Below are 22,642 nucleotides of genomic sequence, written 5' to 3'. Positions count from 1 at the left end.
TTCTCATATCTCTCTTGGCCTTCTTTCCAGAAAGTCTGCCGCAAAGGTCTGCAAGGCGAGTGCTCATCCTTGAACCAACCATTGTGATTTCCTGAAGCCTGTCCTTCAGGAAAACCTAATAGTGTTTTCATCAGTTGTCTCTATTTTATTGCTTTTAATGTGACCTCCGTTTCTGTCGTAGCCTAATTTTTCTTTTCTGTTTCTTTCCTGGACATGGCGACTAGCTATCTTTTTATCTCTGCTTGGTGTCTCACTGTTTCATCTTTACACTCTTATTTCAGAGGGGTTATGCCTTTAAAAAAAAAAAATCTCATAGAGAAACGTTGGTTCATAAACTTCAAATTCTTTGTAGCACAGTTCCTCTGGTGTGTTTTCTTTAACTACTTGCTGTTTGTTATGTTCCTGTCTTTTATTGGGTACTTTATTTGCATCAATTGGTGATGGTTCCTGACTCATTCGTTTTAAATGGCGATTGTGCTTTCCCAGGGTAGCAATTTGCCGAATGATTGTGATTGGGAATTGTTTGGGCAGAGTGCTGGGTTGATTGAAATTCCTTCTGTTGCCTCAGAATAATTTCTTACAAGCCCAAGCACTCCATCCCGAAGGTATTTCTCTTTCCAGCATAGCAGGAATTTTGACTATTGATGAAGCCAGTACATCCAGGTTCTTCTCGCTTAGTGTTGGAATGACTAAACAAGCAGCATGTGTATGTCCAGTTTCTGGTAAATGTTCTTGTGTAGGGCAGTCTTGCTGTTCAGTCGGAAGGCTAACCTGATAAAACTGAAATGTGCTATTGTTTTTGTTGCTCTTTGTTATTTTGTGTTGTTGTTTTTTTCCGGTCTATTGGAAGCAAAGCTGAAAGGAAAGTTTAGTAAATAATAAGATTAAGAGTCTTCTCTTGGGATTCTAAAGCTATTTAATTTTTAGAACTAAATTTAAATGATTTCCCAATGATGTTTCATATATTCAAGGCCCCAAGAGGTAGATGTATATATTTTTTAAATCTATAACATGAATCGTACGAAAGAAAAATCCTGCTGGAATGGAGATACGCTGAAATGTGCAAGGTAAAACTCAAATTTTGAAATTGGGATATTTCACAATTTGAAGAACAGCAGCATACTTTGCAGTTTAAAGGAAAGTGTTTTCATAGTAAATAGAAATCCAATAGAAAGAAAGAGAAGTAGGCATTTATTGGACATGCTAGACATTGGATCTCAAGGAGAACTTGGTCTTGGTCTATAGGGGAGATAAAGCCACATCTATAATAATAAAAGCATAGTATGAGGGAAGCGGTGCTGGCAGAAGGAAGGCCTACTCTTGCACGAATTTCATGCATCGGGCCTCTAGTGTCATTATAACAGGCTTTATACATGTCATAACAGTGGTGGCACCCAGGTCAAGTGATCAGTCTTCCGAGGGTGGTGTCATTAGTCCCATTTTTCAAAGATGGAGAACTAGATCAGAGGGATTAAAGTAATATGCCTAAACTCGCATGGCTAGTCTGTGACAGAACCAAGACTGGAACCCGCCTCCGGCCAACTCGGCCCCCAGGATTGGATATTTTAAATATTTTTATATTTTAGGTTCCTTTTGTCCTGAGTAATCAGTGGATGCCTGAAACCTTAGTACTGAATGCTATAATACAATATGTTTTCCTTTTTGTACATATGATAAAGTTTAATGTATAAATTAGACACAGTAAGAGATTAACAACAATACCCAGTAATAAAAGAGAGCAATTAAAATAATATACTGATTTAAAAGTTACATAAATGTGGGCTCTTCTCTCTCTCTCTCTCTCTCTCTCTCTCTCTCTCTCTCTCTCTTTCTCCTGATCTAATAGGCAAGACAGCTACTAAGTGACTGACGTGCGAAAAGGCCTGGACAAAGGGATAATTCACGTTAGGGGTGGAACAGAGCAGGATGGTTTGAGATTTCATCACATCACTCAGAATAGTGTGCAACTTAAAACTTATGAATTCTTTATTTCTGGAATTTTACATTTAATATTTTTGGGCTGCAATTGACTGTGGGTAACTGAAACCACAGAAAGCGAAACCAATGATAAGGGGGGCTACTGTACTGTTGTAGTTTTTGCAGTTTACCCTCAATTGTGAGCCCTTCAAGAACAGAGACCATATCTTATTCATACTTGGACCCTTCACTCTCAGGCCAGTGAAGCGGTGCTTGGCACTCTGTCCACACTGTTCATTGGGTGTCTAGGGTCCCGAAGACAAGTAAACAGTCCCTGGAGACAAGAAAACTGTATCTGTGTCGGGCTTACTTCCAGATTTTTACCTCTGTCGCGACCCTGGGCTGGATGAATTTGTACCTGAGGCGTGTAGGTAAGGGCCAGGTGTGTGTGGGGGGGTATTGTTGACGTCTCTGCTTCTGAGGTTCTGAGGCATTCTCCTGTCAAAAAAGAAAAAATTCTAGGTGCTGCACTTTGTATAGTGTCTTCTGTCAATAGCCAAGTAGCACTTTTCAGCTCTTCAAAATATTTTCACATGTCCCAAGTGCACATAGTAGGCATTTAAACATTTTATAAGTGCATATTGGACAGGTTACTCAGATTCTTCATTCGGGGTCATTTTGTAAGTGTGCATTTATGAATGAAGACTGAGGGGGGTGATTTTTCTCATTTGTGAACAGTAGTGGGCCACATGCCAGATGAATAAGAGGAAAATTCTAGAAGGAGTGAGTCCATATGTTCTTTTTCTCTGTGGCCTTCCCAGTTTATTAAAATTGGCAGCTTAGCTCATTCAGTGTGGCTCAGTGGTTGAGCATTAACCTATGAACCAGCAGATCATGGTTCGATTCCTGGTGAGGGCACATGCCTGGTTTACCGGCTCAATCTCTAGTGGGGGGGCTCAGTCTCCAGTGGGGGCAGCAGAAGGCAGCCGATCAGTGATTTTCTCTCATCATTGATGTTTCTCTCTCTCTTCCTCTCTCCCCCTTTTTACCACCCCGTCCTCTCTGAAGTCAATTAAAAATATTTTTTTAAAAATTGGCAGCTTGTTCTTTAAATAATCATGATATTAAAACAGCAAACACGAAGTGGTGCTCTGTCAGAAGCTGATTGGGAGGTTTGCTTAAATAAGGGGGGGGGGGGCGGTAAGTGTCTGTTTTGTGTGTCAGCCTTCCTAAGGGAAATATATTGTACCTTTTCGTGGTGGTTCCAGGGCAAACGAGAAGTGTTTTAGCGTGTGCTTTAAGCAGTTGTACCTACAGAGCGTCTATAAATAAAGTATGGCCATTTGGTTTTTGCATCGAAGGGTAGACACCAGTAAGTGTGCAGGTTGCAGCGCTGTGTTTTCTCATCTTTCTCTCTCTTTCCAAACTTGTTTTACTGGGAAAATGGGGAAGAGGGCAGGAAGGATCATGTATTTGGATGGGGGGTAAATTGGCATTACTGCAGCCAGGATCGTAATTTTCTTCTTGGCAGCCTGTACCACAGGGCTGTTAGCACAGATATCCTATAGCAGTAATCTTGGAGTAATCAGAATTTCAAAGTACACTGATAGCCGTTCAAAATTAATAGGATTATACCTGAAACGTCTATGGGTGGAGTGGTTAGACTTCTTAACCCTCGAGTAACCAGACTCACCTAGGACTCGAGTCAACCAGGAATTACAGTTTGTTTCTTTTTGTTTTTTTACTTTTATTAAAGAAGAGAAAAGCCAGATCCCTGTACATAGCAGACAGCTCAGTATTCTCCCCAAAGAAACATAGGACTTTGTTATGTTAAGGCCTCCCACTGTTATTGTTACTGTTGTTAATTCAAACCATCCGGAAAATGAGCAAAACAATATTCTTCATGTCTATTGTTATGAGAAAAATGTCTCTTTCTAGCTCTATTCTCTCTCTCTTTTTTTTTTGTCCTGGGAAGTACAGTTCTAACTCCCCACATCACTTCAGTAAGAAAAATCAAAGAAAAACTCCCATAAACTCAGCAGAAACAGCCCTCTCTAGATAATAATTACCACCGTTTATTATGTAAAATACAAAGCTTTATCCATTGAGTCAGACTGGTTAGGAATTTTCTGGCTTTTTTATCCTTTCTTACTTTGGTCTAGAGCAGTGATGGTGAACCTTTTGAGCTCGGTGTGTTAGCATTTTGAAAAACCCTAACTTAACTCTGGTGCCATGTCACATATAGAAATTTTTTGATATTTGCAACCATAGTAAAACAAAGACTTATATTTTTGATATTTATTTTATATATTTACATGCCATTTAACAAAGAAAAGTCAACCAAAAAAATGAGTTCGCGTGTCACCTCTGACACGCGTGTCATAGGTTCGCCATCACTGTTCTAGGGCAAGTGATGCTAAGTTTAACTTGGCATGCATTATAATCATAATTTTACAGTTAAGAGAAAGAAAAGAAGGTGTGTGTAGATTCCTTCACAGATCCACAGCTGTCTTTAGTTACTCTCCCCTCCTCAGGATGGACCGATGGGGAATGCGGCGGTAGCATTCCTGGACTCTCCTTTTGGCAATCCACATACCATCTAAGTCTAAGGAAACTGCTAACTGCCCCAAAGACAACCTTTGTTCCCGCCTTTTAATAGATGCTGTGTTTGTTTGAAGTTCTGTTGGGATGGGCAAACCTCTAGCTTCTCGTGGAATAACGAGAAAACCCTATCATCTTTGGGAAGAATGGCTGGAACAATTGCCCACATTTATTATATGTACATTGTAGTTTATGGAACTGTGTAATAGCCATCGTCTCTCTGGATCCTTGACAGCCCTTTGTGAGGTTTTATTATACCCATTGTGCAGATAAGGAAATCAAGGCTGGGACAGGTAGAATGCCTTGATTAGGATCATCACATAGCTGAGTGTGGGTCAGAGCTGGATAGGAACCGGACTTTTCTGAATCTGTATCTAGTGCTCTTGTTTCTGTCTTGTTTAAACTAGAAAGCTAGATTGCAGAGAATCAAAAAGTAGGCTTGTCATTTTCTCAGCTTCCGATTCTACCATCTCTCCTCCTCTGTTCCTGGCTTTACCGGTAGATGCCATGTTCCCCTACAGCCCTTTCTTTTTGGTCCCTAATCCCTAGACCCTCTTTTCTTTTCCTCGAGGGCTCCATTCCCTCATGGGTGTGTGGAGTATTGTTACTGGGGCCACCACAGTCAGCTATTCCCTGGGAGCCTGGAATGTTGTCTGTCCTCTAAGCCTGGTTAGAAAACTTGTTCTTCTGCAGAGCTCACCAACCTGTCACCGTCCGGGTTGCCTTCTGACTGCCCTAGACTTGATTCAGAGCTTGGCATCTGACCCCTGGTGGCTTTCCTCTGTTCCAGATTCGAGAATGCTGCCTTCTCATTTGTCAACAAATCTTTGACCTACCAGGTGCCAGGCATTGTGTTAAGTTCTGGGGAAACGATTAGGAAAACTGGAAGGGAGATGGACATTAATCAGAGGAGCACACATGTGACATTACAGCTGCCTACGGCCTCTGAAGGGAGGAGGTGCATGGTGCTGGGTGAGTGTCACTAAAAATTCGCCATCACCAGCCTTAGCCGGATGGACACACACACTGGAAATCCTACCCTGCCCCTCCAGTATAATGCTGTGTCCTTTCCGGGACCCCTCACAGCCCTACCCACTGGGGATAAACAGGAAATCCCGGTTTGTACATTTGGTCTCAGTACAGACAAGCACTGGCCGTCTAGGTAGTTTAAGAAGAGAGGCTGAGGATGGGGGAGTTTATTTGCCCTTTCCCTATAAAGCAAGACTGGAATTGTGCAAATTCAAACGATCTGCTTCCCAGGGTCACTTCCCAGTGGGACAGAAGTTGAGCTGTTTCTTAGGTTGCCTCATATCGCCCCCTAGTCCTGCCCAGGAGTAACTCAGTGGGATGCACGTAAACTGGGAGGTGTGGAAGGCAGATGCCCTACTACATTCAGTTCGGAAGCGCCCCCCAACCCCCACCTCCACCCGGTCGCATTGCTTCTAAACCAATAGGGGAGGAGCATGTGTGAAATTATGTGGGGAGCTATTTTCAAACTGTACTCCTGAATGCAGTCTTTTCCTGGGTGTAATTTCAAAAATACATCTTACTGGGCCCCACCTTAGATTTACTAAATCAACCTGCAGATATGGGGCCTGGGTGGCCATGGCTCTCAAAGCCTCCTGGGTGATTCTAATTCATGGCCAGGGGTGAAAACTGCTCGTCTAGTGGATGGCCTTCTAGTGGCCCAAGAAGGTATCAGTGAAAACATTGGAAGGGTGACTGATAAGGCTATGTTGGCAAATCCATCCTTGGAAAAATGGAATTATTCTGAAAACAATTTGATGGTATTGACCATCATTTGCTTGAATCAAATATTTGCAACAAATACCATTTTATTCTACTTTACACTACTAAATATAGTTGGCTGGGTGAAAAAAATCTGAAACTGGTCTTCCCTCATTGAGGTTTTAGGTTAGTAATTAATCTAGGAAACCTTGAATGCCTGCTCCTACAGGCATTGGGCATATGCAAAGGAACATAAGACATGGATCTAACTTCAAAGAGATCCTAGAGTGGTGGGGCAGATGGATTTTAAACATTTTAGGGTAAACTTCTAATCTTAACATTGCAAATGATCTGTTTTCCATAGCCAGTTTAGTTACTTTTTACAAATCCAGTGTAAAACTTGCCCCTTGCAAGTTAGTAATCATTGTGGACTTAAAAAACTCTTCTTATTTTTATTTATTTTAAATATATTTTTATTGATTTCAGAAAGGGAGAGAGAGAGAGAGAGAGAGAGAGAAAGAAACATCAATGATGAGAGCGAATCGTTGATCAGGTGTCTCCTGCACGCCACCCCCCTGGATCGAGCCCACAACCTTGGGCATGTATATCCTGACGGGGAATTGAACCGACCTCCTGGTTCATGGGTTGATGCTCAACCACTGAGCCACACCGGCCAGACCTCTTCTTATTTTTAGTTAAAAGTAAGACCCTGGGTAGAGTGGAAAATCCCAGCTTCAGATCCCAGATCTACCACTCTTTGTGTCAGTTTGGACAAGCTACTTAGCCTGATAATGTTTCCTCATCAATACAGTGGTGATAGTACCTGATAGCATTGTTGTGAAGGATAAAAAAGGAACACGATACGTGAAAGAACCAGCACTATCCCATGTACCATGCCCAACATGTAGTAATTGTCCTTTGCCTTTCTATCCCTTCAACTTCAGGGAGAAAATAAATTTTGAGACAATAAGAAATTGACCCCATGAACCATATCAGCCATGGATTGATTATATTGCTATGGAGAAAAACTCTAATAATGGTTTGCTCTGACCAGGGTTTCTTGACTATGGCATTATTGCCATTTTGGTCCAAGACAGTCTCTGTTGGCGGCAGGTGGAGGGTGGGGGGTGGAATGTTTGGCAGCATCCCTGGCCTTCACCCACTAGATGCCAGTAGCAACCTCAAGTTGTGACAACCAGGCATTGCCAAATGTTCATTTCCCGGTGGGTGGAAGCAAAATTGTTTTGATTGAGAGGCACTGGCTCCTAGACCCTTACCGCTCTGTTCTATATGGTGAATCCTTCCCCTCTGCCTCTTACAAGAGTTTTTACTGTTGGTCAGAGAAGTGCGAAGTGCATACACGGTGTGGCTGTTCCATAGGTATCAGAGTAGTGGGAATGGCAAAGGCAGAAAAGTGTTGGCGAGGATGTGGAGCAACCTGAATCCCATACACTGCTGGCAGGAGTATAAACTGGTACCACTGTGTTGGAAAACTATTGGGCAGCATCTGCTTAAGCTGAACATGTGCATACTCTGACCCAACGTGTTCACTCCTCAGTATGTATGCAACAGAAGTGTAGTCATATACTCACAAAGACATGCACTAAACCTGTGTTGCAGCAGTATTGATCATACCCCCAAATAGAAACTATCTAAATGCCCATCAATAGTAGAATGAAATATGCTCTATTTGAGAATGGATTACTATACAGCAATGAAAATGAATGATTTATTAAGCTACACAGAAAAATAAGGATAACACAAACATGACGTCGACTGAAAGAATCCAGTTACCGAAGAGTACATGGCATATTATTCTATTTACATAAAGTGGCTAGAAAGCAATCTATGCCCTTAAAGGTTAGGATAGTCGTTACCTTCTGGGGCAGTTACTGGAAGAGGGCACAAGGTAGGGGAGGCATTGAAATTCTCTCTGTTAATATAACAGGTGTGTTGTGTGTTTTCTGGACTGGCTCTTAACTGGTTGAAAGGGTGATTCTGGAGGTAGAAAAATGCTGTGTAATGAAGTACGGTGAAGTCAGATTGAACTGTTAATTGAAGACTGGGTCAAACATCAGGACATCAGTGGTCTCAGCCCTTCAAATGTTAAATATTTAGGACTTTTTCTCCATTGGGGTTCTTCTCTTTTTACCATGGAAGTTAGTTCTAGCCAAACTTGCAGGAATACATCTGTGGATAATTATAATTTGTGAGACTATGAATATCAGAATATTTTATTTGTGAGGGTTTTTTTTTAAAATGGGATTACTGAATCCAAGTTGTTTTTAGTAATGAAAACCACTAAAATAATAAGTTTTGTTTGCAAGAAAACAGTTGTGCTAAGCATTCTTTAGTACTAGTGTTTTCCAAGAGATTTCTTTTCTTGGGAATGCTAATTGATTAAATTCTCTCCAGTATGATTTATTTAAAACATGGGTCTTGGTATGCACTTAAAAATACTATTTATATCTTAAATGCATGTTAATAAAGCAGATTTCCCCACTCAGTCATTTGATATCAATTGAATTGGTTTTGTTACTATTTTATTTTAATTTTTGAAAAGTTTAGTGAGGGGGTCAACTGTTTTTTAAAAGGTATTTGCTATAACTTTTATTAAATAAAACTAGAGGCCCGATGCACGAAATTTGTGCAAGGGGTTTGGCCCTTGCAGCCCCTAGCAGCTCTGGCTGGCCCTTGCAGCCCCTCACGGCCCCAGCTGACCCTCATAGCCCCTTGCAGCCACAGCCAGCCCTCGCAGCCCCAGCTTCGTCCAGAAGGTCATCTGGACGGTCATTCTGCTGTTCGGTCTAATTAGCATATTAGCTCTTTATTATATAGGGCTAGAGGCCCGGTGTATGAAATTCGTGCATGGGTAGGGTCCCTAGGCCTGGATGGCGATTAGGGCCGATCAGGGCCTTCCTTCGTTCTGCACTGCCCTCTGGTGGTCAGTGCACGTCATAGCGAGTGGTCAAACTCCTAAGGGAACATTTTTGCATATTAACCTTTTATATATATAGAAGATAAGAGGCTATTGTGTTTGAAATGTATTGTACATCAGGTGAGAGTGACCCATATATGCAGTTTGCTTTCTCAAAATTGTCTTTGCATTTTAAAATTCACCCCTAGAGGGTGCTGTTGTATTGAAAGTCTAAATCTTTGAGTATTTTAAAAAACCACACATATATTTGTACTAAAATCCCACTGTATTACAGTAAATGATCTAGTAACTACTTAATAGAAGTTGAAGGTGTTTTAACTTAGAAGTGGTACTATTATATAAACAATAAAGTCAAGACATATGCTTAATGGTATTTGCTTTTGTGAAAATTTGACAAAGTACTGTAAATTTTTCATTGTCATTTCAGTGTGAACAACTCCAAGTTAGAGAAATAAGCAGTATTTTATGATATATTTAGGAAATCCTTTCTTTGGAAGAAAATGTCATTACATAGGTAACTTAATAATATCAGGTTCACATCATTGATACTTGAGGCACTTGAAAAATTGTTTTGGCATCTTCTGTTATTCAACAGCTATGTTGTTGAAGACCTACCGCATTCAAAACAGTCTTTATAATCTGTTGGGGAGAGATACATAAATTACCTTATAATCTGTTTTAAGAATTAAGGGCCGTATAAACCTAAAACACAGTGGAATAAAGAGATGAATCCTAGCTAATGGGGTTCTTGGAGAAGGTAGGGTTTTAACTAGGCCTTTAGGTAGAAGCCACAGAACTTTGCATTCTAAACAATACAGGGTGGGCTAAAAGTAGGTTTACAATTGTTTATATGGAAAATAATACAATAATTATTAAATAATGATACAAGAATAAACTCTTGTTTCCCGTACTCACAACTATAAACCTACCTTTGCCCCACCTTCTGTTTTGTATTTAGAAGAGAAGGAAGTTTGCTTTTCACTTAAACTAATCCTTTTCTGTGCTCTCCTTCTCACAACCTTGTCTTACTAATTAAAATATTAGATAAAAAAAAAAAAAGGACGAGTCGCCCTGACCGGTTTGGCTCAGTGGATAGAGCGTTGGCCTGCGGACTCGGGGGGTCCAAGGTTCGATTCCGGTCGAGGGCATGTACCTTGGTTGCGGGCACAGCCCCAGTGGGGAGTGTGCAGGAGGCAGCTGATCGATGTTTCTCTCTCATCGATGTTTCTAACTTTCTATCCCTCTCCCTTCCTCTCTGTAAAAAGTCAATAAAATATTTAAAAAAAAAGTACAAGTCTTTGACCAATAAAGTGTTTTACAAGCATCATCATTGTTATTTTGTTACAGTTCACATTATACTGAGGAATGCACCTGTAATTGGCAGTGCAGTAGATTCTAGAGTTGTTTTTATACATGTTATTTTTATAAATCCAACTTCTTATTTAACTGAATGTTTAAATCAAGGTATAGTAAAACTTATTTTCTTCCTTCTGTAAGGTTTGTTTTGATTATTATTCACATGTCAGGTTAAAGTGATTTAAAAAAAAAAGGTGGTAAGGAGGAAAAAGACTTGTAAAATGAAAGAATTAGCTAAATATCTAGGTTATGTAGAATCCTGGGAAGGGGAGAGCAGTTGAATCCAATAGATGAACCAAATAGCGCAGTAGGATTATTTATATGTCCCAGGAAAGAGATCACCTGCTAAGAGCAGTGAGATAATACAATCACAGAAATTTAGAAAGAGCCCTAACCGGTTTGGCTCAGTGGATAGAGTGTCAGCCTGCAGACTGAAAGGCCCAGGTTCGATTCCGGTCAAGGGCATGTACCTTGGTTGTGGGCAACATCCCCAGTAGGGGGTGTGCAGGAGGCAGCTGATCAAGGTTTCTGTCTCTCTCTCATCGATGTTTCTAACTCTATCCCTCTCCCTTCCTCTCTGTAAAAAAAATCAATAAAATATATTTTTTTTAAAAAACACAAAAAACAACATTCCCTTCACTGGAAGTCTTCTAATGAAAGCATTTTAAAAAGTGTTTGGAGAGTGACTTTGATCATTTGGCTTTTGTTGTTAAACAACTTTTAGTTGTAGTGATTCTATTCTAAATTGATAGTTGACTGTCCAAACATGTCAAACTCCCAGCCGGCAGGCCGCATGCCTCCTTTGTTTGACATGCTTGGAATTTAACCCAGTGATTAGTCTGGACTCTTTTTCTGTCATTATTTCCCAAGATGCTGAGCCCCTGCCAAATCAATAAAATATATTTTAAAACAAAAAACAACATTCCCTTCATTGGAAGTGCTCTAATGAAAACATTTTGAAAAGTGTTTGGATTTTTTAAAAAACACAAAAAACAACATTCCCTTCACTGGAAGTCTTCTAATGAAAGCATTTTAAAAAGTGTTTGGAGAGTGACTTTGATCATTTGGCTTTTGTTGTTAAACAACTTTTAGTTGTAGTGATTCTATTCTAAATTGATAGTTGACTGTCCAAACATGTCAAACTCCCAGCCGGCAGGCCGCATGCCTCCTTTGTTTGACATGCTTGGAATTTAACCCAGTGATTAGTCTGGACTCTTTTTCTGTCATTATTTCCCAAGATGCTGAGACCCTGCCATAATGAACACTTATGGAGCACTTACTGTATACTGTGGGGAGCTTTATACCAAGAACTGAAGCTTAGTTTTCCTTCCCTGCAGAAACTTACGGTCTAGTTCGGGGAATTGCTACCAATACATGAAATAATTAGTAAACAATAGAAGACAGAAAGTATGTGCATACATATATCTGTGTGCGCTGAAAGTTTAAAGTACAGAGAGTTTCTCCCTGTAGACTATTCTTTAGGACAGATACTTCAGCATAAACATCCTCGAATTTTATAAAGGTCTAAATATATGTTTGGAATTTTATTATCTTTTAAAAAAATATGTTTTATTGATTTCAGAGAGGAAGGGAGAGGGGGAGAGAGACAGAAACATCAACGAGGAGAGAGAATCGTTGATCAGCTGCCTCCTGTGTGTCCCCTACTGGGGATTGAACCTACAACCTGTTCATATGCCCTGACTGGGAATCAAACCTTGACTTCTTGGTTCATGGGCTGATGCTCAACCACTGAGCCATGCCTACTGGGCTAGAATTTTTTAATCTTTAGTTGTTACATCTAAGTCAAAAGGACATATGATATTTAAACATAAGATACACATGGTCCATTGTTTATGTCTTACCAGGGCGTATTTTCTCATCTGTCTGCTTTTAAAAAAGTGGGGAACTTCCTTCACCCTCACCTTGATCATAAAGGTAAATCTTTATGTGATCTTTATAGGTAAATTAGAAATACAGAAAAGTGTAAAAAATGCCCATGACTCACATATAATATTAACATTTTGGTACTTTCTGCAGTCTTTCTAATACATATGTACACTTTTTTCTATATATGTAAATATACTCATAAATATATAAGTAAAACCCGGCCGGCGTACTCATTTGGTATCCAGTTTCACCCCAAAATGTTCTTTGCTTTATGTTTTAAATATCTGATAATTCAGATTTCCCCATTCTTAGAAAATAGACCTTGTGACCTGACTTTTTAAAGATAAAATTTAGCGCCATCCTTCTGATTTATTTAACAGCAGTCCTGTTAGCACGTTAATTATGAATACATTAGCCTATGAATGAACTTGAGAAGCACTGACACTTCCTAGTATTTGGATTTTTAAAATGAATGCATGGATTGTAACCTGAAGAGCAGTCAGAATCTAGATGAGCATTTCTCAAGTGTGAGAACTTGCAGTCCCCAAAAGATGTTGACAGAATTCAGTTTGAGAAACATCCCATTAGATAATCCAGTGTGTGTTGGGAGTAGGGGAGGGGTGAGTGGGAGTGGAGACTTTGCCTTTGAGAAGTTTTAATCAGGTATTTATTGATGGCCTACTGTGTGCTAGGCTTATGCCAGACTGACCTTGCGAACGTGAAGAAGGCACAGTCCTTGCTCTGAAAGCCTGGATTTGTTCAGGCTAGAAGCACATACGTGGGGGACAGTGTGCTAGCACAGAGCAGGAGTGAGGAGAGGAAGACTCGGGGTGCCCCAGGACAAGAGGGGTGTATGCCACGTCTTGAGGGAAGAATGGGTGTTTGCCGGGTGCAGGGTCCGCCTGTTGTAGGTAGCAGGCCTCCAGCACAGAGCTTCTCAGGCTATCCGGGTGGACGACCAGGGGCCCCCTGCCCCACTTCATTGCAGAGTGATATATTTGTGAAGTGCAATGAAACTCACTAAGTAGGACTATGAGAAAAATAACAACCCTTAGTTTTTAAAATTAATATTTCGGAGACAGAAAATTACTCTGTCAAATTGCTATAAAAGTTTTGAAGTGTTCACTGTTTCTTTGTACCTTGCTTTTGTGGATAGTGGCAGCCAGTCCCTGAACACCCGCGTGGATCACGCTCAGCACCGCACTAGTATCCCAGATCAGTGGGAAAGACAGGCTAGGAGCTGGGAATTTTACCACAGGTCATTGACACGTCAAGGTATATATACCCTGGAACTGTGTCCATACAGGTAATTATCACTTGGAGGCTGAGAACCACATTGGAAGTGATACTGAGTCATGAAAGGGAAGTTACTAAATACTTTACTCTATCTTTACCATAGTATTATTTGAATCTGGTTACATCACAATATTTTAAAAAGAACACTTTCCTTCTTAAAATAAGTATATAAAGAAATATTTTAAGGCAGGTAAATTTTCCCCTCCCAGATTGAAAGCAATGGCTCTCAACCTTGGCTGCATATTAGAATCACCTGGCTCTTTGAGAAAAAACTACCCCTCCTCCATTGCACACACTGTTGATGGGTATCACAGAAAATGACTGAATATTTCCCTCATTCATTTCTTCTTCCTTGGCACAAAGGGAGACTACATTTCCCGGCCTCTTTTGCTGTGAGATTGAAACAAAATGACTATACTTTTTAAAACTGAGTTGAGGGAGGGAGGGAGAGAGAGGAGAGAGGGGGAGGGGGGGAGAGAGAGAGAGAGGAGAGAGGAAGGAAGGAGGGAAACATCAACTGGGGAAGGAATCCGAAACCTAGGTATGTGCCCTGCCTAGGAATTGAACCCGCAATCATTTGGTCTACAGGACAACGCTCCAACCAACTGATCTACCCGGCTGGGGCTCAGCTGGGACTCTTTAAAAAAGACTCTGGCACTGCCTCTCACCCCCTCAGATTAGTTTGGGGTGCAAGCTCAGCATCAGGCTTTTAACAGCTCTGTGCAGATTCCAGTGTGCAGCCAACTTCCATAGTGGATATGCTAATGGCGCCTAATGTTTTCTGATCGAGAACTTATGTCAGAGAACATACAGCACAGTGATTGTACTCCAAAGCTATTAGTCGAGTTTGATACTTAAAGAGAGTAAGACTATTATATAAGTGCAATAATCTTGTGTACATTAGATGCTGTAGGGGTTTCTTACAGTCCTCCCAACCAACTACCATTAAGTATTTTAATGACAGTTGATGGTATACATATCTTTCAATATAGCTAATTTAGTATCTAGCATTCATAAATATGCAGTGTAGCATTAATAAATATCCTTATAAATCAAAGCTTATAGAATCTTGATTTTTCTGTTGCCTACTTCACCAGCTGCTGTCCCAGTGACTACTGTTGCAGCACTGATGGCTGCTGTATTTGGGTGCTACATTAATGTCCAGATCAGAATTGATTAGAACAGCTTGCCAAGAACGGGCCTGTTACCCCAAATGCAATTATTGTTGAATTTTTAACATATAACCCCTTGAAATGATACAGTCAAATCTTATTTTACGAGACCAGTGCTCTAACCCCTGAGCTATGAAGCCTCGGCTCAAATCTTATTTTAGAGCAAAATTTCAGGTCTTCTATAGCATATTCCTTGATATTTTCTAAATCTCCAAGTAGCATAATGTCAATATCGAAACATTTCCTATGGTGAATTATTAGTCTGTGGTGCCAAAACCTGGCTGCAATCTGCAAAAATTCCCCCTCCCTCCACAGACACATTTTACTAGTGTGTTCTTCACGTGCTGAAGACTTCTGAACATTCAGCGATTCATTCAGTGAACAACTTTTGGGCACCTACTTGCTGTGCTAGATATTGGAGATGCAAATTTAAAGCCTCAAGTCTAGTCCTTCCAATAAGGAACATGGCATCATGCTGCTAGCCTGTAATATGCAGATGGAACAGCTTTCTTCCTCTCGCGGCCCCCTGCGGCCCCCCGTCCATTTGTGAAGGTTTTAATATTAGGGGAAGAAAACACTCTAAAAGTCCTCATTTACTCCCTCTGAGCCTCAGTTTCCTCTACTGGAAAAAGGTGATACTGTCCCTGTCCGCATGAGTTCTGAGGATAATGAGAGAAATGTTATGCAGCATTAACAGCACCCATTTAGATATGCAGATAAAGTGTAAATGGACATTCTAAAACAATTTTACAATGAAAGAAAAGCCGTGCAAAATATCTGTGGTATACGCACCAAAGCAAAAACACAGTGGGCTTATGAAACCCAGAAGAGAAAGTTACGCTAGGGTTAAATTCCGTGCAAGTTTGCTTCCATGATGGAGACTTTTTTTTTTTTAACTTTTTACTCAGCTCCCGAAAAAGAAACTTCCTGGGTTTTCTCTTTCCTCCTACAGTTTCCAAGCGGCAGGGCTGCTTCCTGTCATGAGCAGCTCCGCTGCGGGGGCCCCTGCGTACAGACTCTCCACCTCCTCTTTCTCTTTCTTTCAAACACTTCATACATTTAGAGGCTGATCTTGTGCAGAAAATATCCCTGACATTTGCAGAGCCCGGGGGACCCGGTGCGCAGGCGCGGAGCGCGCTCCCGCCGGGAAGAGGAAGCGCGTTTACATACGAGTCATACCACGCATAGCCAGCATGTCAGCACAGTGAACTTGCAGCGGGCTGCGGGGACGCCGGCGGGCGGGCTTTGTCCTAGGAAATGTGCTCCGCGCTTTTCGCCCTCACTCCCTTTTCACTTCGCAGGAAGACCTGGTAAAGACTTCTGAAACGATTTCTAAATGCTCGATTGAGGATACAAACCATTGACCGTCCACAGCTAAACCCTTGGAGGGTTTTGTGTGAGCTCGCTTTTCTTGCGTGTGTGCTTTTTTTTTTTTTTAAACTTTTACATACTTTGTTTTGATCGTTTGAGGCCGGGCCTCCGTCTTTGTGAAGTTTAAGAGAAGAGCCAGGAGCTACTCAGCAATCACTGATTTTTGAAACGTACTCTTTTTTTGGGGGGGCACCAAGCACAAAGAGCTGGTTTTCCGTGCTAGCCCAATAAATGCTATTTATGAAGATGGACCTGTTGAACTACCAGTACCTGGACAAGATGAACAACAATATCGGCATTCTGTGCTATGAAGGTAGAGGCTCTGTTCTGGAACTCGCTCCCCTATTGCTTTTATGAAGGCCACTCCTCCCTCCTGTAGGGTTCCGGAGGCCTTCTGTGCTTTTTGTTCTCCTTCTGGGGACTTCTGGGGTGCTTTGGAAGGCGAGAAGTTATTCCGTGCTGTTTTCAGTTTTCGAAGTTTGTTGTTAGTAACTTGGCCTTCAGGGGTACAGTGGTGAAGGCTGGGGGTGGGCAGGAGGGGAGACATAAACTACAAAAAGTTTGTTTTATGCTCGCTGGCAACATATCCTAACTCTCCGGATTTTTAATTCTTCGTAATGTAACTGTATTTTATTTCTGTTGGTGTTTTCTTTAGGGGAAGAACTTCTAGAACCCAAGTAAAAGTTAAATGTGCCGTGTTTTCGGTGGCGGTTTTTGCGTTGATGTTTGTTTTAAACATACACCATCTGTAGTATCTGTGTTGTATTACAGCGGCGCTTTGGGTTTTCATGTAGAGGGGAACAGAAAAGTTACAGTGAGTTTTGTTTTCCGGACCTATTGTCCCAAACAATGAAGGATTTTTCTATTCAGTGTGGGGGACTGGAAGGGCACCCATGTCACAGAGCGAAGACTGGCTCTCTTTGTCTGATTTCCCATTTCCTGTACAGCTCTGGAGAGTTCTGACATTGAAGGATGTTCCCTCCACACTCTGGTCCCTTGTGGAAGTGATTGCACAACACGCTAACCAGAAAGCTAAAAAAAAAAAAAGGCAAAAATAAGCTCTGAATTTGTATTGTTTATTACCACTTACTAAACCGTGAGCTGTGTCCCTACTGTGTTGTATTGTTTCAAGCTGTCTCTGTGGGTAGTAAAAAGAGAAAAAGTGATTTCTTAATCTGTTGGAACATTATCTACGTGCAATTTGAAAAAGTGGTAATGGCCTGGGTTTGAGTGCCCGGGTGCCTTGGTTTTTTTGGGGGGGGGGGGAGGCGGGGAGGGGAGTGTTTTTTGTTATAAGAAGGAGACATGTCCCTTCTGATTCAGCAAGAGCTGTTTCCATGTTTTCTCTTGAAAAAAAGAAAACATTGAGGAGACTTGGGAGGGTGAGCCAATCCACTAGTATTTTTCATGTAAAAAGTCTCAGGGCTGTTGCCTAGTCAGTTGATAATTTATCCTTCCGCCTTCAAGGGGGGGAAATCTCATTCATGCCTTTTTTTTTCTTCTTTCAACTCTATGGATAAGGGTTTCAAGCTTAAGTGTTGGTGTTTTTTTTTGATTGTTTGTTTAAAGGTGTTTTTCCCTCTCCCCTCCTACTTGTTCCACTAATGAGAATTTTGATGAATTGCTTTCTTTGAATCTGCTGCTATAAGTATCCTCTTACTTCTGAGGTCACCCATTTAAAAGGCAGATTTCTTCAGAATAGTCTCAACAGCAAGTGATTGGGTTTGTTTCCTGTGAAATGAACACTGCAGTTTTTAAACTTTTTTTTTTTTTTTTTTTAGTGAACAAGAAATGAAAAACTTTTAAGGCCATTTCTGTTCATCACCGAGTAATATGATAGTTTCAAAACAAACTGTAACCATCCGTATAAGAGAGGAATACAAAGATTGTGAGGAAATTGACACCACATTAATTTTTTATGTCTCCAGTTGGTGGTGGTGAGGAAAAGCTTGTTGATTTGTTGCTTGGGAGTGTGTAAAATACATGCGTAGTCTCCCAGCCTCCCTCCCTCCCAGTTTGTGAGGGAGAAAACTTTGATTTTGAAAGGCAAGTAGATAATGTGCAGTGATATGCTATAGTCTGTTTGGTTTAAACATCTGCTGCTGTTTTCCTTATTATGAAAGTTAACATTATTCTAACACCAAAATAAATACACAGGATATGAAGAAAAGCACAGCAAAATTGGAGTGGTGTTTATAGTGGGTTGTTTATGTCCTCGTGGTTTTCTCATTGTAAACACTGCACACATCTGCTCTGAACGCAAAAGGGTGTTTTGAAGATGGGCATAAATCTTGGATGGAAATTTTTTGGTAAGAAAAGTTGGAGCAGTGATTATGCCTTTAAATCCAACACTTGGAGAATATTTGTACTAAGCATATCAGCTCAGCAGCATTCCAGGGGAGTTATTTGGGAAATGGAATGTACAGTTGGTAGACAGCATTTGACTTCACTTAGGGCACAGGCAGGATTCACGTCTCTTCAGGATCAGGGGCACATTTTCTGAATTTTTAGTTTTAAGCATTAAGATGTTGATGGTTATTCTTACTCTCTACGTTAGTTATACCATATTCCTTAGTTTTGTATTACACACTCTGCACCATCTTTCTTTAACTTCTCTAGCAACGTATACACAAATGGGTCTTTTTTAGCCAGTTATAGCATACAATGTCTTTCTGGAATCCCAGACTGAGAGCGGAATCCGCATGGCTGAGATGTGGACTCTGCAAGGCGACTGCTCGCTGGCACCTGCCTCTCACCATAGTCCTCCAGAAGTGTCATTGAAAAGAGAATAAAATAAAAAATTAACCACAGATGATAGTTTTGGGGTAGGAGGAGAAAATTGGTGAAGGGCAGAAAGAGTCTAAGTCTAATTTCTGGAAACGAATGGCTTTCATTGGTGATGAGCAAATGCGCAGAACTCTGCTTGTGTTAATGTGTCTGTTGGAAAACCTTCTGGTTTATTGCTGCAATCCTCAACAGTTAACCCGTTCATCGCTCATCACCTCACTGAATGTTCCCATTATACCCAGTTACATCCAGTCTTGCCTCCACCTCCATGAGCAGGTTCTAATCCAACCCCAGACTTCCTTCTTTCCCTGCTGCACTCTCCATCCTGAGGCGAGGGAAAGCCTGATGAAGGCAGGGAGGGCTTTGTGTTGGTCACTGTGTATCTCTCTCAGTCCTGGCCCGGTGCCTGCTACTCTCCGCAAGTGGCTGACTCAAAAAGTCAACGACATCTTCCCAATAGCCGTTGTCGTCCCTACTGTGTAATTTGGCACTTGGCTATATGCTATCCTGCATTCTTTAATTTTCTCATCATTTGCAGAGCTATACAAGGCCTTGACATCACTTAATACATTTGCCTTGTGTTTGCCAAGGAAGCTGAGGCCCAGAGAGGTAAATTGTCCGTTCACGTTTATTCAGAAAGTTTGTAACAGAATTGAATTGCGCGGAGATCCCAGTCTGTGGTTTTGACTGTTCCAGAATGATTCCATGTCTTGTCTCCTTCAGTGTTTGCTCTTTGATGTTGGAGAGCACACTCTGTCCCAGGGCCCATCACGGTCCCAGCCTGGGGATGTTCTGGATCACAATGCACCGTCGAGCCTGTTCTGGACTCTTCATTGCTCTGAAGCCATTGCTGGTCTAGGTTTCCAGGCTGTTTGCTATTCAGGGAAGAAGCCGGTAATGAGAACTCTAGGTGACCAGCCTTGTTGACATTTTGCTTGCCTTACTGGCGCTTGTGTTTGCTTTACCTTTTTCTGATTGTGCAGAGGAGGCCCTGTGAAATACCAGTTCGCAAAGAGTATCTCCGCGAGGGAGCAGGGAGCTGGTGAGACCATGGACTTCTCTCAAGATGGCTGATGGTTATATTTACATAATTACTTGGTGCTGAAAACCTAGGTCCTAATAAATGTGCTCATGGCTGGCTGTGGCTTTAAGCTGCTGTTAGTGATACTTTAATTATGGGTTAAGAGCCATTAGTGTGTAATTTGGTAGAAGAATTCTCCCCTTTTAATTTAATAGTGTGATTTATATTGGGAGAAAGTAAAAACAAATCACACATTATGATCATCTGAAAGCTTAAGAAAGGAGTATTCTGAGCCCCTCACCTTTTAGAGTTGCTCGCTGTTTTAGAACATAATTATCACTTGTTTCATCACAAGCTACATTTAAATTAATTTTCTGGAATTGAAAGGAAAAACACTCACACAAGAGTTGTTGAGTGAGCGAGACCCTGCTAGGGATGTGAGCAAGGCTGGGTGACGGTTTTGTTTTCTGCAGCCTAACCACCAGCAGTTACAATGGAGTCCTGGTTTCATTGTTCTTTGTCTCCTGAGCTCAGAGGCCTCAGGAAACAGAAGCATGGGGCTCCACGGAGGTGAGAAGGCCACAGAGCCGAGCCATTTTGTACCAGCCTCTGGTCCCTGCCCCGTGTATCAGGTGACCAGCTCTTGCCAGGGGTATGTTCCAAGGTAGAACATCTGCAACTATTTTGCTGTGGAAATTCATTTTACTTTAGCTTTTTGTTTGTGGGAGAGAGGGAGGAGAGAGGGAAGGAGGGAGGGGGAGGGGGAGTGGAGAGGGAGAGAGACTGGGGAGGAGCCTGATGAATAAAACAGGCCCAGGTGAGCCCAGGAGAGCTCCTGAGAGATCTGGCCAGTTTGCATTTCTTCTAATTACAGTGTGTGAAGGGAAGGTGTGATTATACCCTCCTTCCCTCCAGCTCCCCACCCTTGTTGCTCTGTCTTCTCCTGGAAGGATTGTTTTACTTGGCTGTTTATCTTCTGGAGCCTGCACATGGCTTTGTTTGGGAAGGCAGATTTCTCTTCCTTCCTCCTTCCCTTCCCTATTGTCTGCACGGCCTTCTTCTCCTAGGGAGAAGATTTACAAACACAACACAACAACAACAAAAAAAGCCCATGCCATAAGATAAAAAGAAATTCCCTCTGGGATTGTGAGGATGTTGCAGAAAACGGGGTTTTGTCATGCAGAAATTAGATCCAGACTTAGCACTTGTGCATGTATACAAGTATATAAAACCAGCCTTACCAGGGACTGCTTCTGGCTCTGTTTTATCTCCATATATGTTGACATTTATTCAGGGACTGTTTATATTGAGTGGTATCTATGTATTGGATATTGAGTTCATTCGAACTACTTTCTAGACTTGCTCAGCAGCATCAGTTTGTCCTGCAAAATAGTCTCTCTCCCTTCTCTGTTTTTTTTTTTTTTTTTAATTTTATTGATTTTTTTACAGAGAGGAAGGGAGATAGAGAGTTAGAAACATCGATGAGAGAGAAACATCGATTAGCCGCCTCCTGCACATCTCCCACTGGGGATGTGCCTGCAACCCAGGTACATGCCCTTGACCGGAATTGAACCTGGGACCCTTCAGTCCGCAGGCCGATGCTCTATCCACTGAGCAAAACCGGTTTTGGCTCCCTTTTCTGTTTTTTAATGCACTTAGGTATTAGGCCCCTGCCCCCCATGGACTTTTAGTTTTAACACTTTTAACACTTCAGCCGTGGACATTTAATTTTAAAACCAGAGTCTGGAAATGATTTTACTTTCTCCATTTGTTTGTTCCCTCCCTCTCCCTCCCTCTTTCTCCTCCTCTCTCCCTCCCTCCTTCCCTCTTCCTTCCTTCTCTTTGCCTCCCTTTCCCTTTCTCACCCACCCTCCTCCCTCTTTCTCTTTCTCTCTTTATCCTTCCTGAATATTGCATAAGTTCTAAGGAAGTATTTCTATCACTTTGCTTTATCTTGCCCTTTCTGCATATAAAAAAAGTAATAATGCTGAAGATTGTTTTAATTTCAGAATATTGTATACAGGGTGTGTTTTAATCCTAACTATGTGAATCCCTACTCATTGGAAGAATGTTTATTTACCCTTAATAAAATAGGAAACCCATTCTTAAAGTTCTCCTTCACTTGTTGCTATTTATATGATCTTTCGGAACTCTTAGCATTTCACCCATTTGTTTGCAAAGAAGTCTGGAAACATAACAAAGTGGAATATATTTAGTAAGTGACCAGAGGAAACTCGCTACTGTCCTTCTGTCACCCAGTCTCCATTTTCATAAGCGTCTGTGGGGTGCCTACACTCTGCTAAGGAATGTGTTAGGTCTTGGGCTTGATCTTTGTCTGTCACCTCTGACTCTGTCTCTCTGTCCTTCTCAACAGTTTCTGATACGGAATATAGCATATATCCATGCATGTGCATGAAACGTGTAGTTTATAGTTAAAAGATAAACCCAATCACAATTTCTCCCAACCTAAGAGGTCATCACAAGCATAATTTGTTTTTAAAAAATACTTGACTACATATGTGTGCAGTTCTAAACAAATTCACTTAGTTATGTGTCCTGTCTCCACCC

The 22,642-nt window shown here is 41.4% G+C and overlaps 1 protein-coding gene across 2 annotated transcripts in view; it reads left to right on the top strand.

Annotated features, from left to right (window-relative positions):
- VGLL4 (vestigial like family member 4) overlaps nucleotides 1-22,642 on the top strand; it is a 147,823-nt gene that overhangs the window by 51,474 nt on the left and 73,707 nt on the right. Inside the window, exon 1 of one of the 2 annotated variants that reach the window (XM_006758277.2) lies at nucleotides 16,034-16,579. The exons of the other annotated variant lie outside the window; for it this stretch is intronic. Coding sequence (XP_006758340.1) covers nucleotides 16,498-16,579 — 82 coding nt within the window. The 5' untranslated portion in view covers nucleotides 16,034-16,497. Of the gene's footprint in view, nucleotides 1-16,033; nucleotides 16,580-22,642 lie in introns of those variants that run through there. 2 annotated transcript variants of the gene reach the window in all.

The sequence above is a fragment of the Myotis davidii genome, unplaced genomic scaffold (assembly GCF_000327345.1).
Source record: "Myotis davidii unplaced genomic scaffold, ASM32734v1 scaffold73, whole genome shotgun sequence".
Lineage (NCBI taxonomy): Eukaryota > Metazoa > Chordata > Mammalia > Chiroptera > Vespertilionidae > Myotis > Myotis davidii.
Note: the sequence above shows the minus strand (reverse complement) of the source record. Positions and strands in the feature narration are given on the sequence as shown.